The sequence below is a fragment of the Phalacrocorax carbo genome, chromosome 8 (assembly GCF_963921805.1).
Source record: "Phalacrocorax carbo chromosome 8, bPhaCar2.1, whole genome shotgun sequence".
Classification (NCBI taxonomy): domain Eukaryota; kingdom Metazoa; phylum Chordata; class Aves; order Suliformes; family Phalacrocoracidae; genus Phalacrocorax; species Phalacrocorax carbo.
In genome coordinates, this window is record NC_087520.1 from 23,958,743 (window position 1) to 23,980,071 (window position 21,329).

General features: G+C 57.8%; 1 protein-coding gene across 4 annotated transcripts; it reads right to left on the minus strand.

The window, feature by feature from the left end:
* Positions 1-6,051: 6,051 nt before the first annotated feature.
* SLC9A5 (solute carrier family 9 member A5) lies at positions 6,052-19,417 on the minus strand. Of its 4 annotated transcripts, none has more exons than XM_064459183.1 (16): positions 19,240-19,417; positions 14,441-14,673; positions 13,543-13,706; positions 13,163-13,241; positions 12,713-12,890; positions 12,362-12,582; positions 12,001-12,203; positions 11,337-11,426; positions 11,136-11,206; positions 10,284-10,413; positions 10,030-10,118; positions 9,758-9,884; positions 9,458-9,628; positions 8,796-8,865; positions 8,459-8,590; positions 6,052-8,166 (listed from the first exon to the last, which is right to left on the minus strand). In XM_064459183.1, exons 3-16 carry the CDS (start codon positions 13,681-13,683, stop codon positions 7,700-7,702), a joined length of 2,169 nt encoding a protein of 722 aa, XP_064315253.1. In that variant the 5' UTR covers positions 13,684-13,706; positions 14,441-14,673; positions 19,240-19,417; the 3' UTR covers positions 6,052-7,699. The 4 variants fall into 4 exon arrangements, with proteins under 4 accessions (XP_064315253.1, XP_064315252.1, XP_064315251.1 ...); XM_064459182.1 differs by having other exon boundaries at positions 14,371-14,673; XM_064459181.1 differs by having other exon boundaries at positions 13,543-13,709; positions 14,371-14,673.
* Between the last annotated feature and the right edge of the window lie 1,912 nt (positions 19,418-21,329).

A 21,329-nucleotide genomic window follows, 5' to 3' on the forward strand; every position in this document is an offset into this window, starting at 1 on the left:
GAGGTGATGGGAAAACTCCTTGGATGCCACTGGGAAGGGCTGATTTGACAGAGATAGAAGCAGTCTGCCATGGGACATCCTTATCTGGCTATTAGAAGAGTGAACCTTGGGGAATGCCTGCTGTAGCAGGGATGTCAGGCATGAAGGCAGAGTGGGGAGGACACAGCCTGTTCCTGGAGGAGGTGGTCTGATGGAGATCGTGGGTCCTATACCAGGGACCCTTCACTCACAGTGTGGGTCTGAGGGAGAGGACCCCATGCTGGGCAGGAGTATGTGACAAGCATACTGTGAGTGTGGCATCAGTCAGGCTGGGCCCCTCATATCCATGGCACCAGGGCAGGAGAGCACCAGCAGGAAATAGTGGGATTTAATCCTGTCAGCAGCAATACCACTGTGTCTCCTAAAGGAGATCAGCAGCTTCCTCTTTAGACAGATGAAGGCAGAGGGCTTGTGCCTCTTGCCGCCGATCTCTCCTGCTTTCTTCTCATTCACCCTTCTTCCATCACTGCTGCCAGATTAAGATGGGGTAAGACCAGCTACAGAGCAAGCGTGGCAAGGGACCAGGAGCCTCAGACCTCTCTAGCATTCATAGAGGATCTGTGCTGGCCCCGTTGTTACAGTGGGGCTACATGCCTCTGGAGGAGCCCGGCAGCAAGGGGGATAAGCAGGTGGGGTTGATATTCCAGCTATCCCTGGAATATCCTCTCCAGCTACCCTATTCCAGGTATTCCTGGAGTATTCCTTTGGTTTCGGGTCCTACTTTGTCCATGACAAGGCAGCCCCTGCCTGCCTTTTCTGCCGGGCGAGATGAAGGTGTCCAAGGAAGACCACAAGCTGATGGAGAGCACCAGCGGGCTCAGCACAGAGGGGGTGTCCTCCAACAGGCAGGGGCCGGCAGCTGCCTGCACCTCACAACCAACCATCACGACAGCGGGATGCTGAAGGGAACAGCTCGCCACGCGCATGCCTGGTCCCCAAACACACTGAAAGAGACACGGAACTACCACATATATATTATATTTCTTTCCACTTCGTGGCAACGCGACGGTTTTGGCGGGGAGGCAAGCTTTGGCTGGTCCCGGAGGGGCCGGGAGCGGCGCTGGAGAACCTGCCGGAACCGCGGCCGCCATTTTGGCAGCGGGCGAGGCCTCGGGGCGGGGGCGACACCTGGCGGCCACGCTGGGCGGCGCGGCTGCGGCCTCCTGCCTCCGCCGGCCCCGCTACCGCAGGAGCCCGGCAGGCCCGGCCCGCCCCGGCCGGGGGTAACGAGCTCCACTGTGGGGCGGCACCTCCGCCAGCATAGCCGGGCGCCAGCCCCACGGGGTCACAGCCAGCGCCGACCCCTCTCCCACCCCACAAACCCTCGGTGGCCCCCTCGTCGGGGTGTGTTGGGGGGAAGATGCTCCCCTCACGCTCCTTCCTCCGAGGCAAGATGCTTTTGGCTCCCCCAGGGCTGAGGGGGCAGGCACGGGTCCCCCGATTTCTAGCAGTTTGGGGGCACTGTGGTTGCCTTTGGTCAAGCGACACCCGACTGGAGCTGGATTTGTAGACAAATCCAGGCACGTGAGGTAGCTGCTAGACTTTCTTCACTCTTTATTGCACTCTTTAGTCTCCGTAATTTCCTGTTTGCTTCAAAAGCTATTTTTGCTAAGGGGGGGGGGAGAATCACACATATATAACAATTCTGCCTGTTCCCTAGCAGGAGAAAACAAAGATCGGAGTGAGCCTACCAAGGGTCACCGGTTAAATATCTGCCAGCAGCCTGGCTAAGCTGCTTGATCAACTGCCCTTCAGCCCCGGCAAACACAAGCTCGCACTCCATCAGCCAGCCCTGCACCACAACATGTGAAAACATAATAGTTCTTGGCCTTCGCAGTTGTTTTCTTGCCCCCACCCCATCTTTTTGGGATACCTTTGCAAAGCTTTTGCCAGCTTTCTCCATAAAGAGGCGTGAGTAGGGATGCCTACTGAAAATACATGTATCTACATGCATGTATGTGGTAGACAAGAGACTATCCTGGCCCTGAGAGGTGAGGCATTCTGAGAAAGCAGGCGGGACCCTAAATGTCCAGGAGAAATCTGGAGGGATGACCCCTGCGTAAGTGATGCTCACGTGGCCCCAGCACCAGCCTTGCTTAGAGGAGAGCTCTCAGGGCAGGTCTGAGCCCACGACTCATCCAGCTGCCTGTGACAGCCTCAACACCCCAAAACCACCGGGAACCTGCACACAGTGAGGCCCCAGGTGCGTGCACAGCCCAGAAACCACCTTCCCCCCAGCCAGCCAAGGAGCCAAAGCAAAGGTTTAACTGGCTTTCTGACTTTAACACCATGGGCTTAGCTGGGCTCTGGGAGGCAAAATTGTGCATAGGCAGGGATTGCCCTGCATCACTGTGAGAGAGGAAAGCACAAATGCAGCAGACCTTCCATAGAGCCTGGTCTCTACCAGTAAGTACCCTGTGGCCTTTCCAAGCCCTTCTTCATGGGTTGCCCACAGGCTCAGGACAACCTGTGGTCTGATGTAGACCAGACCAACTGGGCTGGTGGCCACCTCCCCAGAGTGTCCTCAGCACCCTCCCTCTCCAACTAACCCACCACAGGTTTCATTTACCTTCAGGACAGCCTGGCTGCACAGCACTTGATGCCAGGAGAAGGCGATGAGAGAGGAGCCCAGGTGGCTTCTTCAGGGACCTTTGCCTTCCACAGGGCTGCAAGGAACAGCTTTGTCCAGCTGTGGGGAGGATCACAACTCTAGGATCTGGGGTACTCATAAAATCAAAGCCCCCACCATGTCGACATCCATCCTGGCTGTTCTGCAAGCGTCTCAGGGAGCAGCAGCCTGGCCACACAGACCTCCAGGGCAGGGAGTTTCACAGCCACGTTTGCTCCTCCAGGCAAAAGCAGAGAAATCTGAACCACAAAAGGGGGTGTGGATCACCCCACCCAGCTCCTGCTGACCTGAAGATCCCACTGATCTTGTCTGTCCTCAGCCTGTCCACACTGCATCTTGTTTCCCCACGCAGCCAGGGTGTGGGGAAAGGCTCCTGGCCAGCCCTGCAGCCTGGAGGGTGGCACAGCCGTTGGAGAGGGTCCCCAGCTCTGCGGGGAGCCTGTGGACACTCACTGCCAGCAGACGGCAAGGAGACACGGGTGAGCCGAGGGGCTGGTTTGACATGCACCAGAGAGGTGCAGTGCACAGCACAAAGACTCTCCCATCCTGGCCGCTCTGCCCTGGAACGCATCATGGGAACTGCTGCCCAGTGCAAATCTGTTCCTCATTATCTGCCCTGGCTGCCGACTGATCCCAGCTCCATCACCAGCCACTCACTGCACGGCCCCAGCCAGCTTGCATCCCATCAGCTGAGCAACTTCTTCATGACCTCACCAGCCAGTGCTGCAGAGCAGTCTGGGACCAGAGCTGGCATCCACACCTCCAGAGGTAATTCTGGAGTGAAAATGAATCGTTCCCTCCATCAACAGGCAGAGGAGGCTTCCAGTGAAAGCAGGGAGCAGGGATGGCTGCTTCACATCCGAAGAGTGGGAAGGCAAAGGCAGGAGAACTCAGGAGAGGTGTTCATTCTGATCATATCCAGGTGAGATGTATGCCTGGACTGACAGACAGGAGCAGGGAGGAATAAACACGGACTGAAGTGTTTCCAAAACATGTGTACGCAGATATGATCAGAACGAACTCCTGAATTCTCCTGCATTTACGTTCCCACTGTTCTCTGTGAAAACGTAAGCATGGGCAAAGCCTCTGACATGCTTTGTGCTTGCTGGGGCCAAGTGGGAGGTGAGAAGCTGGGCTTCCATTCACTAGCTTTCCACCATTCGTGCCTGTACAGGCCATCATGAAAACATCACACAAGGGTGTCAGAAGTGCTCCAGGAATAGAGCAGAATGAAAAATCATCTAAGGTTGCCCATGAGTCAACAGCACCCTTGCTGCAATGGAGAATGTGAAGCTGGCAGGTTTAAGAAAATTATTATTCCTCTTGGTACCTGTGTACTTGGTACCTGAGAGACACAACTGTGTACTAGCTCCAACTTGGAGCTCCCCAGAACAACATAGATAGATATATGTATCAGATAGAACCAGCTTTAGGAAGACAAAGCAAAGGGGGGAGCTACCTACAGGGAGGACACAGAGAAACCAGAGCCCAGCTCTTCTCAGAGGCACACGTGGAAGGACAAGAGGCAACAGGGATGAGCTGCACCAGCGGAAATTCTTGCCGGGCATAAGGAGAAAGTCATTCTGCACAGGAGTGGTGCAGCCACGGTGTGGCTCTGGGACAGGGTGACATTTCCATCCTCGGCGACTTTCCAAACCCAATGGGACAGAGCTCTTGAGCTACCTGCTGTAGCTTTGCCATCAGCCCTGGACAGAGCCAGCTTTGCACCGCAGACCTCCCGAGCCCCTTCCAGCCTAAAATTTACTTGATGCTCCAACAAATTGTGCAATGGCGAGGTGGTGATTTTAAGACGACTGCGCAGTGCTGCTACTTGGCTGACTTGGGAGATGGCCAACGCCAATCCATCACGAACAGCTTTGCTCTTCCATCTGGCTGATGCCCCTGTTACCAGAGCTGCCTTACATCCTCTGCTGACTTCACAAGTTCTGGTACCAAGGAGTAACTGGAGCTGCTGAGCTTTGGAGAAAGTAAATCACTGTGGAAAAAATGTGCAGATCTAATGGCAGGCTCCAAGGCGAAGCCTGCGTGCAAAATGACAGGTCTGTGATGGGCAGGCAGCTCCAGGATGGGGTTGCTTATAATAACAGTCAGAGGTTGTACATTCTGGGTTACAGTCAGACAAGCAGCTCCTTTGGTTATGCCTTACTCTCTCCTGGAGAAGCAGAGGTTTGGGCACATGTGTTCATGGTTTGGCCCGGGTCTTGGGTTTTTCCACTGAAGCACTTTAGTATTTTTAGGCTGAAAGATACAGCTTGGTGCTATGCTGGAAGGGTTGGAGCAGTCCTGTGCAGGAAGGACGCTGCCTGCTATGTCTCCCTGTAAAGTGAAATACAGAGAGTGGAGTTTGAGAATAAAAACTGATAAACCCCTGTAGGGAAGGGTGTAGTAGGAGCCACCACCCCTGATCACATGGCTGGGGTCAAGGGTGGGAAGAGGAAGCTCCAAGCTCACCAACTGCTGGCTGGTGGCACGATGAGCCTGCACACACATTAGCTGCTAGGTGCAGATTCCCAGAGCCGAGATGTCTGCTTTTCCTCCTCTGAGGACCTGAATGCTGCAGACCCACTGCTTCCAGGAAAACAACCTGGTCCACACAACCTGGTGCACTGCCAAGGCAATCATGTCTGCAGGAAACGCTGGCACTGAGGTCCAGTATGCAGAGCATGGCCCAGCCAGCATCTCTGGGTCAGTGGGATGCCAGGCAGATGGAAATGTCAGGAGGAACAAGAGGTTCCAGAGGGACTAGTACAAAGCTCTTGGGGCTAGGAGCTGTATAGGGACCCTGCCAAAAAGTACCTGGGCATGATGGTAGATGCCAGGTTGAATACAAGCCAAACTTCGATCTTGTGAATCAAGTAAACCACATTTACCCTCCTTTGGGAAAAGTGGAGCCAGCAGATCAAGGGAAGAGCAAAGCCAGCACACACCAATGCAGGGAGGTTCCTGTGATCCAGAATACCCTGAAACAGGCCTGTCTGAACCATATTTTTGGCAAAGAAAGAGAAAGCATGGACATGGAAAGATCTGGGCTCCCAGCACTCTGCTGCTGCGCAGGCAGCCATGACACCGGGCAGCAAGGGACTGGCTGCCTGCTGGTCTCTTGCTGGCTGCTCCCCAAGGCGTAGCCTAATGCTGGCTGCAGGCAAGCTTCTGTTTGGAAAGAATTTCACATTTTCCGCAAACATTATCAAAACTAGGAAATCCAGTTCGGCACATCGAGTCTGCAAGGGAGGCTGCGGCCTTGGGTGGAGAAGAGCAGACAGGCACAGGGATGAGGTGCCTGCAAGGGAGAACTGAACCAAGAGCTGCAGGAACCAGGAATTGCACAGGGTCCCACACAGCAAGGAGACTAGACCACAATGCCTGCTCCAACTCTGATTTATTGAACATTACAAAATACTCTGCATATAACAATGCACATTAAAACAATATTCTTGCAAATAAGATATTAAGTCTTGAGTCATTTGTGGTGCCCATGGCTACAGAAAACACTGACCCAGCTAGAGATTTAGTACGGCCCAATATCAGAAATCAAAACCAGAATAAGGCATACCAGAAATGCAAAACTATATAAAAACCTTTTAAAAACTTCATGCTCATCCGGTGGGACAGGTACGAAGCAGAACTGCCTTTGCTGAGCCTTGCTAACAGTAGCAGGGGGTACAACCAGCTCACTTGCCCCATGTTGGGTTTACTCACCCAGTGCATCTAAATGTCCCCCTGGCATTTGCTGTCTCAGCGCACCTGTGTAGCTGGATTAGTTATTTACCTGCTTTGGGGCATTAAGAGCCCAAGTCCCCATTCATCCCTAAGAGGAACATCCCCAACCATCCCGTGTTGCCTGTACCCAGCTGCTGCGCTGAGCTTTTGCATGCTGAGCCATTCTTGAGGAGAAATTCTTGGCCCTTGAGGTCACACCAGGAATAACTCCTGTGAGGGCCATTGCCACCACCCTCTCAGGAGGGAGCAGGGGTGGCTGCGAGGCAGGTGGTGGGGACAGATCTCTGAAGATGCACTCAGCTCTCACCCCTCACCCCTGTTCCTGATCTTCATTCATACCTGCTGCTTGCTCCACTCCTCACACCATGAACAGCCCTCCCAGCTGATGGGCCCCCAGGCAACTGGAGGGACTGAGACATGGACAAGATGAGTGCAAAGGATGCTGTGCAACGCAGCTGCCTCCTAGCAAAGCCAGAAAACTGAACACCACAGCTATTGGGAACACATCCAGACAAGAGGTGCGAGGCTGGCACAGCAGGTTGGGTGCTGGAGGAGTCCCTGTGCATACAGGTTCACAAGTCCAGCTCCTGCTGGAGCCAAACCCCAGGAGCACTGCTCCCAGTCCTGAGAAGGTCATGGCCTTGCCTCTGCAGTACCTCCATAACCTGGGGAACACAGAGCTCCCGTGGCAAGGAGCTCATCTCCGGCCTCCCGGCTGAGCTCTATGCATGCTGTGAGGAACCAGCACTGCAGCTGCCTTGAAGTCAACGGCTCAGTCGCTGGGTGTGGATGGGCACTGGACATCGCTCCCAGCCCTCTCTCTCCCTGGAAGTCTCCTACTCACAGCCAGGCTGGAGATCAGCTTGTGCTCCCATACCCGTGAGCAGCCACAGCCTACAAGCCAGCACTCCTACACCTGAGGGCAGCAGAGCCACAACGGGATTATGTCTGGCTGGGATCCCAGCCCTGGGAGGGACTTCTCTGGCCTCCCAGCACTGCAAAGATGTGTAGAGACCAGAGAGAAAGAAAGCGATTTGGGGTCTGTGCTGCCCTGGGTGGGCAGGGGCTGGTACCTGCTATTGCAGCCTGAAGCCCAATTATTGACCAGTTTTGCATCAGTAGGTGCATGGGCAAAGCCCACCTTGGAGTGCAGCTCTGGGAGTACTGGGCTCTCCTACCACTCCTGGAGTTTATGGAGACACACACAAGCTTTACAATGCAAGAAGCAGAGTGGTCAGCAGGTCGCAGCCTGTCCGCAGCCCCCAGCCCCTTCCTCATCTGCAGTCTGCCTCAGAGGTGGCTTGCTCTGTTAAACATCAGCCATCTGGACTCTGTGGCAGGCAGGATCCTGCCCTGCTCCTCTGTGGCCATCAAAGGCTGCAGCTCCTGCTGCTCAGCACCATCTGGGCTGCTGTCACTCTGCGACCGGCTGCTCTTAGAGATGTGGCTGGGGAACTGGAAGCAGGAACTCTGCTCTGGCATTGCCTGGCTCACAGACTGGGGTTGCTCCTCCAGCACAGGGCAGGCAAATCTCCTATGCTGAGGTCCGCCCTCAATGCCTGGGGGAGAAGCGATGCTCTCCAGGGAGGAGATGCTTTGGTTCCATGCCTTCTGCATATCTACTGGCACGATTTTGGTGGTCTCCGAGGAGATGTAAACAGCCAGATCAGCCTGGTCTCCTTTCCACGGCAGCTCCTTCTCTGCCAACGTGGGTGATGGCGGGATGATGCAGGGACTGGGGCAGACATCCAGGCTGCCTGAGGATGCAGAAGGAGAGACAGTGAGAGGGATCTTGCACAGCTCTTGCCCTCTCCCTGGGCCCTGCAAACATTGCAGAACCAACCACTACTAGATGGCCAGCTGGCCCAGGGATGCAGGAGCCACCAGGGAGGCTCTGCTGTGCCTCCAGAGCCACAGAGAAAAGTGAGTCTCCCACTCATGTCCTGCTGACTTTGGTTTTGCCCAGGCCAAGGCAACTTTGTTCCTTAGGTGGAGGAAGCACAAGCTACCCAACAGCAGCTGCCTTGGCATGCAACCATTGGTGCCTACCAGGAGTTGTCTTTCCCTGCAGGACCTCATTGGTGGCTCGAGCAATGAATACAATCCCTTCATCATCCTCTCTCTCTGTCTCCGAGCTATCGCTCTCCTCCTCCTCTGAGCTGACCATCACCAGGACAGGAGCTGCAGCCAGATGGAAGGAGTTAGTTTGGAGGATGGGACACACTGTGGGGAAAGGACTGCACCCATGGGAGGACTTGGTGGTAGCACAACCCTGGGTGCTGTCATGCCACCAAGCTGGCAGTGGGCAGGCACAGCAGGCTGCTCCCATCCCACCCCAACAGGTCCCCTTACCAGGACCTACAACATCACCTGCCACTGGCTTTACCTGCCTCCTGCCAGGGGACGTTTCTGTGCGTCTTCCCATTGGGTGCATCACTGGTCAGAGATATGTTCTTCTGTGAAGGAAGAGGGACTGGCTGGGACCTGCCTTGTGCAAACCTCTAACCCTGACCCAGGCAGCCCTGCAAGCCAGGGTAACCCTGGGACACAGACTCTGACTCCAGCTAGATGGCAGCTGGCAGTCAGTGGTTCCTAGTGCTTAGGTGTTGCATCTTCATGGCCCTACAATAAACAGCTCAGCTACAATGGCTACAAGAGCCTCCAAACAAGAGAAGACACCTAAAGCCCAGTTTAAGGTGCAGTGCCACACTTCTGAGCCTGGATCTGGGCTGACGTTCAGGCAACTTCATGCTGAGTGCTCTTGAAAAACAAATGTGGGGCTCCTCCAGGGCTCAGGACTGCTTTGCCCAGGGAAGAGCAACCGCATGGCAGCACTGGCATGGTGAGGACATGTGGACATGCGAGACCCATTTGCTCACACGCAGCATATGCAGGACTGACATGAGGTGAGCTGTTCTCCACACTGGCCCTGGAGCTGCCAACACCCTGCAGCACTTCAACTAACCCCCAAAGGACCTCACTGTCTGCAGCCTCAGGGAGGCCACATCTCAGAGCTAGTAACCGTGCAGGAGTTTGCGGAGCACTTGCCTTTTTCCTGCCCTTTTCCTTCAGCCTGGCCTTGCTCTTGGAGGAGCAGACATTGTGCTTTGTGGACTTGAAGGTTTCCAGCCGCCTCTTCATGTTCTGCCGGAAGATTTCTTTATCTTGGCGCTCTTGTTTATCTGGAGAGATGAAGTGACGGCTGTAGCTGGCCTTGTACTGGCCGAGGGAGAGGCAAAGAGACACAGGGTGAGCAGCTGGCCCCACAGAGCGTCCTCCATCCCTGCTCCTCTTGTGGGTGCTGCTACCCTCAGGGTGAGCTGCACACCACAGCTGGGGAATGCTCACCCGCCGGCGGGGCTTGTAGAGGCTTCCTCGTAGCACGTGGTGCATGGCAGCATCCTCCTTGTCCCGGCGGCTTCGCACAGTGTCAATCACCTGCAAGTCCAGGCATGCGCCGCTCCCGCTCTCCCTCCTGGGTGGGGAATGGAGATGCTGGGCCCCATGCCTGCATCCTGCCAGCCCCCTGCCAGCCCTGGCACAACCCACCCCCAGGAAGGGGGCAGATGCAGGGGTCCAGTAAGGTCTGCCCAGGGGCTCAGAGGGATGCTCGTACTCACAGGAGGTTTGTGACCGATGACTCTGACATCGATGTGCGGCTGGGCATGGAGGGCAGTGCCAGCTTGGCAGCTGAGAGCACGTGACCACCCTGGGAGGTGGGAGGGCAAAGCTGGCATCAGGGCAGTGGGGACCCAGCCAAGCCAGGGGGGTCCCTGCTGCCTGGCCAGGGGAAACATGCATGGCCATGTGCAGGGTGGACCACCGCCCAGGCCTGCTGGCTCCTATCGGGGCCGTCCCACCACCTGGCCCCCACCTGGTCGACAAAGCTGATAGCATCACGGATGTTCAGCTTGTAATAAACATCCCAGATCTCATCCCGCAGCCTGTAGGCAGATTTCCGCATCAGGAGCTGGCTCAGGTACTTCTTGTCAAACTGTTCCCACCTGCCACAAGATGAAGGCACGTGCAGTTTAGCTCCCACGGGGTACCACAGCCATGGACCCCCTATGCACATAAGGTTGAGAGTGTCCAAAGCATGGTGAAAGTCATCTGGGCATGCTGTAACCAGGCTGTGCCCAGGGACATGCTGCCAGGGAGGGCAGGAGGGGAGGGGACACACTGACCCTTCATCCCTGCCCAAGGGGAAGCCCAAGACCAGCGGGTCTGTGGCAGGCAATGGGAGGGGGACTGGGGCCAATGCGGCTGCACCACTGGAACACTTCCCTCCAGGAAACAGGCTTTTTACATCCTTTTCCTGTTGCCATGCTGCAGATAAAGTCGGGGCAGTGTTTAACGGGGCTCTTCCCTCCTCAGTGCCCAGTGCAGCTCCACCCATGGGGAGGCACAGGGCCATCGGCATTGCCACAGACACCCCACAGCCCCCAGCAGCTCCAGCACAGGCAAGCAATTCCAGCTCTTGCAGCTTCCCCAGCCGCACCTGCCTGACCTCCCTCTGGGATGCTTTTGGGAGCTTGGTCTGCTGCACAGCAGTAGCCAGACAGTCCCCTTCCAGATAGACTGATGGATAGACATACAGCGTTCCTGGTCTTGCTGCCCTGCCTAAAGCAGGGGTGCCCTGCAGCAGGGACCCTGCAATGTTCCCAGGGCTGGCATGCATCCACCATCCACTCGATGGCTGATGGAGGCTCCTGGCTAAGACACTCACTTGTCCCGCCAGTAATGGTAGCCATGATGCCCCACAATGTCCTCCACTGCTGCCAGGATGTGGTCAAAGGCCTTGAGCAAGGAGAAGAGGGTGAGAGCAGTGGCAAGGCTGCAGGTGCCCCAGGGGTGCCAAGGCCATGCATCGCTGTCGCCCAGCCCTGGTGGTGCAGGGAGCCAGGCAGCCTCTGGCACCAGCACCTACGTGCTCATGCAGCTCCTCATTCAGTGTGGGCTTGTGGTGGTCACTGCGCTTCACCTTCAGCCACGTCACCAGGGGTTTGATGGTGAGGCCCTGGAACGGCAGGAGAAGGCAAGGGAAAGACTGGGAGGGTGAGAGGGTGCATGGCTGGGGCAGAGGCGGCAGAAGCAGCATGAAGTGACTGGGGACAGCAACAGTGTGTGTCCCCACCAACCCACACCCTGCGCCTGGGACATGGGCAAGGGTCCTGTGTCCCAGCAGGCAGTGATCACGTACCCCCCCAGTCCCCCTTCCCCTAGGCTCACATCCATCTGCCATGTGGCTCCCCTTCTCAGGGCACAGGAACCCCAGAGCCATGGGCCATCAGCAGCTTTCTAAAAGAACAGCCTGGCCAGGCACACCCCATTGCTGCTCTTGGAACAAGTTCCAGAACAAGAGGCCAAGAGGGAAACAACATGGACCATGGCCCCACCACTGCAAAAGCCACCAGGGTGGTCCTGCATGCTAGCCTAATGAAGGATGGGGTGCCAGGAGGCACCTAGGACCAACCGTGACTTGAAAAGAGCTACTTGCCCCAAGCACATGTCCCCAGGCACCTGCCTGGACCCCCAGGACAGCTCTGGGCAAGAGAGCAGCACTGAAGGAGGGCACAGTGCCCCATCCTCACCTGCACAATGACAGTGAAGAACACTACCACAATGGTTGTTGCCACAAAGTAGTCCTTGGCTTTCACCTTTTCCCTGTCCAGCAGGATGACCAGGGCGAAGGCCACAGCTCCACGGAGGCCACCGTATGACATGACCACCTGGTCGATCCTGTCCAGGGGGATGAGGCGGAAGCGGTTGAGCACGCAGGTCTGGAGGACAACACCTAGGGAAGAAGGAGAAGGAGAGCTTGGGATGCCGGCAGAGCCCTGCTTGCTCCTGGAGACAGGGCAAAGCCCAGGCCAGGAGCTGTGGCTGGTCCCATGCCCCAGCCTTTCTTGGTGGAAAGGCATGAAAAGAGCTGGGTCAGTGGGACAGACTGACCCACAGCTCTGAAGAGCAGGATAAAGAACAGAGTGCCCAGCACCAGTGCTGTGTCCCATGCCCACTTGGAGGTGTCCACAGCCGAGATGCCCAGAAACATGAAGATGATGGTCTCTGAGCTGCTGGCCAGTGTCTTCATGGTGTACTTGACCGTAGTGCGGGATTTCTGGGAGATGTTGGCTTCCACATACTTCTTGCAGCAGATCCCACAGAAGGTGACTCTGCAGAGGGGCAGAAGGAGCCAGCATGACCCTATGGTGGGATGAGTAATGGGTCTGCTCACCACCTCTTGCTGCTCAGCACTGCATCCCGATTTCCTGGACCCACTCTGGGGGACACTCCAGTACTCACGCCAGGATGGAGGAGAGTGAGACCATCTCAGCTGCAAGGTATGCAACATAGGCCAGGAGGAAGACGAAGAGTGGCTCGATGATGCGCACGCGCTTGGTGAACCGCGTGATCAGGGCCAGAAGGAAGGCAAAGAGCAGCCCCACAGCCGTGCCCCCCAGGCTCACCAGAAAGAAGGAGGCTGGTGAGGGGAGAAGACTCATTTGCACCTTAAGCAAGCAAGCCCAGCTCCTGTGCCCCACAGCCATGCCATGCTGGGCTGGCCAAACCCCACATTCCCACCTGGTTCCCCACCAAAGCATCCCATGATGACAGCTGATGTGTGACCCCTGGGTTGGAGATGACAGGGCTGTGGTGCTCAGTGCCCACCCCACAGCATGACAGCACCCATGCTTGCCCCACACACTTCACCCCGGAGGAAGAGACGGAGGGGCTGGTGGGGCACATACTCACCTACCCCCTTCATGTAGTCCGTGGCATGGATCTGTGCTGGGCCCAGCTCCACAAAAGAATTGAAGACCTTGTACAGCACCTGCAGGCAAGGCAAATCCCTTGGGGAAGGCAGGGTATTGTCCTGCCTTGAGAGGGGCAGCACCTGTGGGCAGGATGGACCCTGCGGAAGAGGCATCACCTGCCCCAAATCAGCCAAGCAACAGAGCTCATCTCTTCAGGCAAAGTCCCCCAGGGCCAGGAGAGAAGAGAGACCCAGAGAGCATGGCAAGAGTCTGCCCCTGGCTTGGGGATGTCACCTGCATCCTCTGCCCATCCTGCGGGATGCCAGTGCCCTGGCCCACATTGGGCTCCACTTTTGGGCCCCCCAAGCTCCAACTCACCACGGTGACAGCGTCATTCAGGAGTGACTCGCCGAACACAATGATGAAGAGGGTCTCGTTTACATGGACCTCTTCAAAGACAGCCAGCACTGCCACGGGATCCACAGCTGAGATGAGGCTGCCGAAGAGCAGGAAATCCATCAGCCCAGCTTCGACACCTGGATCTGCTAGGACAGAAGGACGAAACTCAGGCAGACCATCTGCCTCAGAGTCCCTTTCACCAGGCTGAAACAAGCCTGTCCCTCATCTTGCTCCCAGAGACTTGGCCGCAGCATCCCAGCTGGAGTGCAGTGGGCTGAGCCAGGGAGTGCTTCCAAACCTCCAGGGTCCCCCGCGTGAAGCAGAGTTCAGCATGTTCTTGCTGCAACATGAAGGAAGCAGGGCTTGGACATCCCCCCCTGGCACCCAGGTGCATTGCTGCCCCTCTGGCAGATAGGCACCAAAGGAGGCTCAGCAGCCCCACCTCAGGTCCAGGCATCAAGTGGTTCCTCCAGGCTCAGGAGACTCGAAACACAGCCCAGGTCAGCCAGGGCCAGTGGCTACAACCACAGACAGGGAACATGGCAGTAAGCCAGCAAAGCTAGCCAAGGTCAGTGACAAAAATAGCAAAGACATGAGTCAGCTCAGTGCCGAGCAGGGCTCGTTTGTCCTGCACACTTGACAGTCCTGCCAGAGCACCATTCCCAGAATGCCAGGACCCTACACCTGCCATACTTCCTGGGAATCCATGGCAGGGCTGGGCAATGGGCTTTGAACTTGGGGGTGCTTTGCACCCTCTGACCCATCTTTTGGGGATGTGGTCTAAGCTGGGCAGCCCTATGCACCCACCCATGAGCCCAGCCCGGTGAAGCCCCCAGAGCGCAGAGCCAGTGGTGAAGGAGTTCCAGAGTGTGCCCACCACCGCGTAGGTGAGGATGGCACCAATGTTGTCGAAGAACAGCCGGCTGGGCATGAAGTAGCCCGAGTCTAGGACAATGGGGGGCAGAAGGAAGAGGAAGAACATGTTGGGCTCCAGCTGATACTCGGCTTTCTTCGCCACGGCCAACACAATGCCCCCCAGGCCCAGCCCCAGCAGGATGAGGAGACAGCTCTCTGGGACGATGGATGTCACCTTCCTTGACAGGTGGAAAACTAGAAGGAAAGGAAGAATGAGAGCATCAGCCAAACAGGCACATGGACAGAGCATCCCAGATCCCCAGGCTCCACAGAAGGGTTGGCTGATGCATGATGGACCCTGGGAAGGACAAGAGAGCACCTAAGGCTGCTTCGTGGCCATGTGTGCTCAGAAGACCACCCAGCTAGCTTCCAAGTCAGGATTTCAGGTCCCTGACTCTTTGAGATCTCCCTCTCCTCCTCAGCCACTGTCTAGTAAGCCAAGCAGCCAGGCATTTTGCTTTTCTTGGCCTGTGGTATCACACTTAAAGGATAAAAGCAGCCAGTGACCACGTTCACAGTGTCACAAGCAATGCTGGTTGTTGTTCGAGCAAAGCCTGGTTCACTGGGACAGAGACGAGGATGCTCAGTGCTGGTAACAGGGTGACCTTGTCTGCAGCCGTCTGAGCAAGCAGACGGAGCAGCATGCAAACCACTGCAGCGCAAACCGGTCGGCCAGTCTCTGTGCCAGCACACAACCTCCCTCAGTACCAGCTGAGCTACCTGCATGGAAAAACCAGGTGCACAGGAGCTGTAGATTTAGAGATGCTTTGAATAATCAGTTTATTCCACATGAGGTTTGGGGCAAATCCTAAACTGTGATGGAACAGGATATATTTTTTAAAGTAAGCAGAGTAGGCCCTTGGTGTTCATCCATCAGCAATGTGGCAATGAGCCTGCAGCTCAGGCACAAGCCAGTGGACGTCACGCCAGCCAGCATAGGGGACTCACTCCTCCAGGCAGCCTTGTCCCCATGGCCAGGGCATCCTGGGTAATCCCAAATCATTCTAGCTTCCAGGTAGTCAGCTCCCCATGCCTGCAGATTTCTCCTCCCTAGCGCAGGTTGCTGCGTTTTTGCTACCCACAAAGGGCAGTGCTTGGGGAAAGGCTGTCGAGGATCACATCAGTTTTGCCCCCTCATCGTTCTGCCATCGCTTGTAACATCCAGCCCAGCTCTGTAGCATGACTTGGCCATCAGATAAAGAAACCTCCTGGGGAGCAGGTTCCCCCAGGCACTTCCAGAGCCACCTCTGTCCTTGAGCACACAGCAGGTACAAGGGACATCAGAGCAGCCTCTGAGCCATCACATTGCTGCAAGCCCAGCCCTGCTGTCAACCCAAAACCCAGTCCCTAAAGCCCTTTAGCTGGATTAAAGGTGTCCATTGCTTGTGTGAAGCCATCTACCAGAAGGAAAGCTCTGCTGTGGTCACACACAGACCCTAGGCTTTTTACCTCCTTGGGAACCCCCATGGACAGACCATAAGGTCTTCCTAGCCTGGAGTGCTAAACTCCAGTGGCACAAACCTGGAGAGAAGCCCAGGAAAAGGCTGTGTTTCATCAGTAGGTTTCCGTGTGTCTATGCCCTTATCATTCTCCTCTGAACCTGTCCCAGTCCTCCTCTATCCTTTCAGGGACAGACCCCAGTGTCCCTGAGAGGCAGACACCCTGGGCACTGAGGTCGTGGCCTCCTGATGTTCTTCCTTTCCCCTTTCCTAACACCTCTTCGTCGTTTTGCTTTTCTTCACTGCAGCTGAGCACTGAATTAGAGGAGATAACTTAGTGTCAAAGATCTGGTTCCTAAGCAGAGACAACACCTGTGACCCCACCACCAAACGTGCAAGCTAAGGGCCATTTTTCCTCTTATTGAGACCTTCACGGCAACCTGCGCTGCTCCTTGGCACAGTAAGCCTTGGCCATGCCATCCTGGCAATCCCTGACACTGCTCCCCTGCCATAACACCCCAGGAACACTGCCACAGACAGCAAGGGCAGAGTGGAGAGCACCAGGGTGGTGTGATCTGCAGTTCCACCACCAGCCACCTCAAGGGGAAAGAGCCACAGACCAGCCAGTGCCAAGTCTCTTCCATAGCCCTGCAGCCAGGCACCCCAGCCACAGAGCCTGGGGCACCCACCCTCACACCCAGCCACCTCTGCTCGCTGCCAGGGGCTACGATTCAGCCATGGAGGCAGTGGCGATATGGATGCTACAGCCCTCCAATCAAACCCACAGCCTGGAGAAGGGCTGGTTGAGCTCCAGCCCAGACGAATTCCTGCTAAATGACCGCACAAGCTGCGGCAGAGTCCTGTTCACCCCACGCAAGCCCAGCAACACAGCACCGGTGGGCGAACGGCATTCATTCAGTGCTTGCGGCAGGCTGCAAAACCGCTTCCCGCCCACGGGAACAAAGCTCTGAAGTTTTCAAGAAGGGAACAAGGCATCCAGCCCCTTTCTGTACACTCAGGAGCACTGCCAAGATCCCCGCTCTGGCAACCCATCTGCATTCCCTGTGCTACGGAGGTATGCCCTGGTTGGCTGGAGAGACCCAGGAGAGCCCTCAGGGACGCTATGGAGACATGGCTTCTGGTTGTTATCCTCATTCTTCTCCCCGAGCCAAAACCTTGGGCAAAAAAGGGTGCAGCATCTATGGGAAAGACCCTGCTTGTCCAAAAATTCCCTGGCTGAGGGGGGATGCTGCCACTCTCATGAGCAAATGACAGCACATGAGCTCCTCTGTGCTGTGGGGAGCAGCCAGCGGGGACAGGTGGAACGAGGTCTAATTTTACACGTGCTAGTCAAGAATTTCAGCATTAAAGGTTCCCACAGCAACGGTAACTTAGCCACATGTGAATTAACTTCAGAGCCATAATCCACACTCAGGCATCCATAATTTCTCATTGGGAGGACTCAGGGCCAAAACCCGCTTCGTTCCTTCAGTGCTTGGGAAATGGCGAAACACCTAAACCAAGACACAAGCAGCTGGGGTCAGAAGTGATGGTGCAAGGAGAGAGGGTTGCAACCCATAGGGATGCTGCTGGGTAGAAAAACATCCATCTGCTGGCAAAGCCCTGCCCACAGGGCAGCTGTTGTGAGGAGCAGGTTTGGGGCAATGCTCCTTACTGGTCCTTAATTTCCCTCTTCCCCACATGCCATTCAAGCAGATCTGTGCTCTGACCAAGTACAAAAATGGCAGCAAAGCCCGGACGATGCCTTGCTGTGCAGGAAGTCAACACCCAAGCCAGTTTTCCCCGCCCCGGGTGTTTGCTGGCTTGGGGCACCCCAGCATCGTGACCGCCTCCGAGAACAGAGCCCACAGTGTCATTTCCCCATCACCCAGGCACGGGGCCACTTCCTCCCCTGCAGTCACAGGGCTGTGAGCTGGCAGCCCAGCGCCACCACCACAACAGTTCCTCTGCGCCAGCCTACGCCCAGCGTCCACGGCTGCCGCAGCCAGTGCTGCCCCCTCCCTCCACTCCCCAACATCCTTCACCCCTGGCTCCATCTCCTCTGTGGGCTCCCATGTGCCCTGGAGACCGCGCATGCATGGGGTCACATGCCACCTCTGGGGACAGCCCTGCCAGGGTGCTGCCCACAGCCCTGCCTCCAGGTTGTCACTCCTTGCTCTGGGCTGTGAGTACCCATCGGACCCATCCAATGCACTGAGCGAGACAGCCCGGAACTACCCACCATCTGGGTTGTGCCTCCCAGATGGAGAGGGAAGGTGGCCATCAGCTTGTTTCAGGCCTGGAATAGCATGGCAGGGCTAGGGGCTTGGGAATGACCCCAACTCAGGCCCCCCTGCACCCACCAGCACTACCAGGGAAAAGGGGAGTACATCAAGGATCCTCTGCAAAGGGAGCAGATCCAGGGAGATGTTTGAGAGAAGAAAATAAAAGCCAGAGAAAGGAATCGTCTCTCTGATCTTCTGCAGGTAGGAGTGACGTGCTCGGCAGCTGGAGGTGGCGCAGCTGCAGACAGAGGGTTGTATTTTTAAGTTCATGATGCCTTTTAATTCATTCCTCACAATGCTTTAGGTCTCCCTTGCATGAAGGCCAAGGAGGGAGAGGAGCGCAAGGTCCACAGCAGTGGTTTGAATTATGTTTGGGACCAGCAGAGGCCAGCTGGTGGTCACAGGTGTAGCTGTCCCCTGGGTACTGGGAGCTGCTGCTGGTCCCTGGCTGCTCAGAGACTCCCCTGCCTAACTCTGAACCTACATTTCTTGAGCCTGATCCAATCTAAGAGCGTGCCCGTGCCCCTGCCACGGCAACTGTGCCCACAGCGGGGCCCCCGAGGAGGAAACCTGCCTCAAGGTCATGGTCTCATCCCCTGGGCCCAGCACAGCAGGCAGGGACACCGTGTGGGACCAGCACCTGGGCACCCTGCTCAGCACCCACAGGCAGGCGTCCCCTCCCCAGCACCCAGGGTGCTCCGCGGGGCACAGCCCTGCAGCCGCTCACACACATCCTCCTGGTACCTTCCCACACAGCCTCTTGCAGCAGAGCTTCCCCCCGGCTGCCTGGTCCTGTGCTGGAGGACGCGGTGCCGGGTCGTGCCAGCCACCACGGCGCAGCTGCAGACGGCGACCAGCCGGGCTCTGGCAATTTGTCCCCGTGCCCCGTGTCCTGGTGTGCGCTGGCACCCTTTGCCCCGGATGCCCCCACGCCCACGGTGGATGCCGCATCCCACCCTGCCTGCCCCCGGGGTGGGCGCAGCTGCTCCCGGGGAACCGGGGAAGAGGCCGGGGTGGGGGGGACACACGCCACTCACCGATCTTGGCCAGGCTGGCCACCAGGATCCAGGCGGCCACCAGGCAGGGCGCCTGGACCTCCCGCCACTGCCACCGCAGCAGCTCGGCCCCCGCCGGGGCGGCGGGGCCGGGGGAGGCCGCCGGGGGCTGCATGGCCCCTCGCCGTTCCCCGCCGCTCCGCCGCGCTCCCGGCCCCCGCCCGCGTCACGCGCACGTGGGGCCGCCCCACGCCACGCCACGGGCTCCGCCCGCCGCTCCTCGCCCCGCCCGGGCCCCGGGTTCCCTCTCCCCGGTGCTCCCCCGGGCTCCCCTGCACGGTGCCCGGCACGGCCCTGCACACCCTGTGCGCCCCCCTCCACCCCAGCCCACCTGCCCGGTGCCCTCATCACCTGTGCCCTCCCCTGTTGCCTCTGCACCTGCCCGGGTGGCCCCTGCCCCATGCTAGTCCCCCTGCCCCGGTGCCACCTGCATTGCCTTGGTCCCCTGTGCCCTCGCTCTGCCCGTGTCCCCTCACCCTGGCTGACTCCTCCTGCACCCACCAGATTCCCAGTCCCCCTCCCAGCCCAGCCCCTTCTGCTGCCAGCCAAGACCACCCATCCCTACCCCAACCACCGCCTGAGCACCAGGCTGGCAGTGCGCCAGGGGGGCCCATGGTTCCTGGGGCCCCCTCAGCTCTGCGGCTCCTCTCAGACACCCCTAAATGCTCCCACTCGCCTGCTGACCCTGGGCCATCCCCCCTCCTCTGGGATGTGTCCCAGCTCACACATCTTATCCCTGTGGCTCCAAGATCCTGAGGCCCCCTGTCCTGGGCGGGCAGTGAGGGGTGCCCAGGCAGCCCAGGGCGTGGGGGTGCTGCCTGGCAGGGGCCAAGAAGGGTTGCTAGCAGAGTGCTGCATGGAAAGCCAGCTCTGAGCTGTGTCTGTGTGGCCTCGGAGCCAGGACAGAAGGACTACTTGGCCAGGCCGAACCCTCTGGCTGGTACTGCCTTTGGCACCCTCGGATGCCGGGTGCCAGGCACAGCCTGCTGGCTGGAGGGGAATGGGCTGGAGGACGCCTCCCCGGCAGCCTCGGCAGTGTCACCTCTTCCCCTAAATGTGCTGCAAGCGCTTGCCAGTGGAAGAAAACAGCTGGGGAAGGCAGCCTGCTGCTGCCACCCGCTGCCAGCCGGCTCCTGCCAGGAAAGGCAGCACAGAAATGGCCTCACAAGTGCTGCCGCTGAGAAGAGGCTGCTTCTTGCTTCCCTTTTAGGGTGTCAAAGGTGTCATTAAATCCCCCCCTTTGCTTTGCCTCCCCAGGCTGGTTGTGCCCTGCCGCCCCCGCCTTGTGGACTCAGCCCATGCCACTGCTTGGGCGTCTCTGCTGAGCTCCCCCCAGTCTGCTCACACCTCACTCCTACTGGGAGCCCCGGCTGGAGCCAGGAGCGAGGGGAAGGCTCCCTGCCCACTGCTCCATCACATCAGGCCGTCGTCATGGCCCAGGTAATGGGTCAAAAAGAAAGTAAAATTGTCTTTGCCTTGCTGGGTTGTGCTCAGCATGCCCAGTTGACTCTTCGTGCCACGTTCAAGAGGGATGAGACCTTCCCGTGTCCCATTGCCGGTGAAACTGCCTTCCCCCCGGCTCTCCTTTGCATGCTTCTTTCCAAGCCTGCCTTAGCCGCGGAGTTGAACACTACATGATTCATCGAGGACACCCTCATTAGCATCAACACCTCGGATGCGTAACGCCCTCGTTAGCATCAACACCAGCCTCGGGGGCTGCCCCGCTGACGGGGCAGTACAGCTGCGCCCCCGGATCCAGATTCGGGGCAGGGCGGTTTATCCCTCCGCCGCTTTCTCCCCTGTCCCGGAATGGGGAGGTTTAGCCCATTTTCCCACCCGTGCTCCAGTTCACCCGGGGCGAACAGTCCCGCCCGGCACCCTGGGGCAGCTCGGAGCATCCCCGCGACCAGCAGCATCCCTGACGCCAGAGCATCCCGGAGGAGCATCCCGCTGCGCCACCGGGACGCCCTCGGGAGAGGGCGCAGGGCTCCGAGCAGCCGCTACGGGGCTGGGGCGGGGCTGGGGCGGGGCTGGGGCGGGGCTGGGGCGGGGCTGGGGCGGGGCTGGGGCGG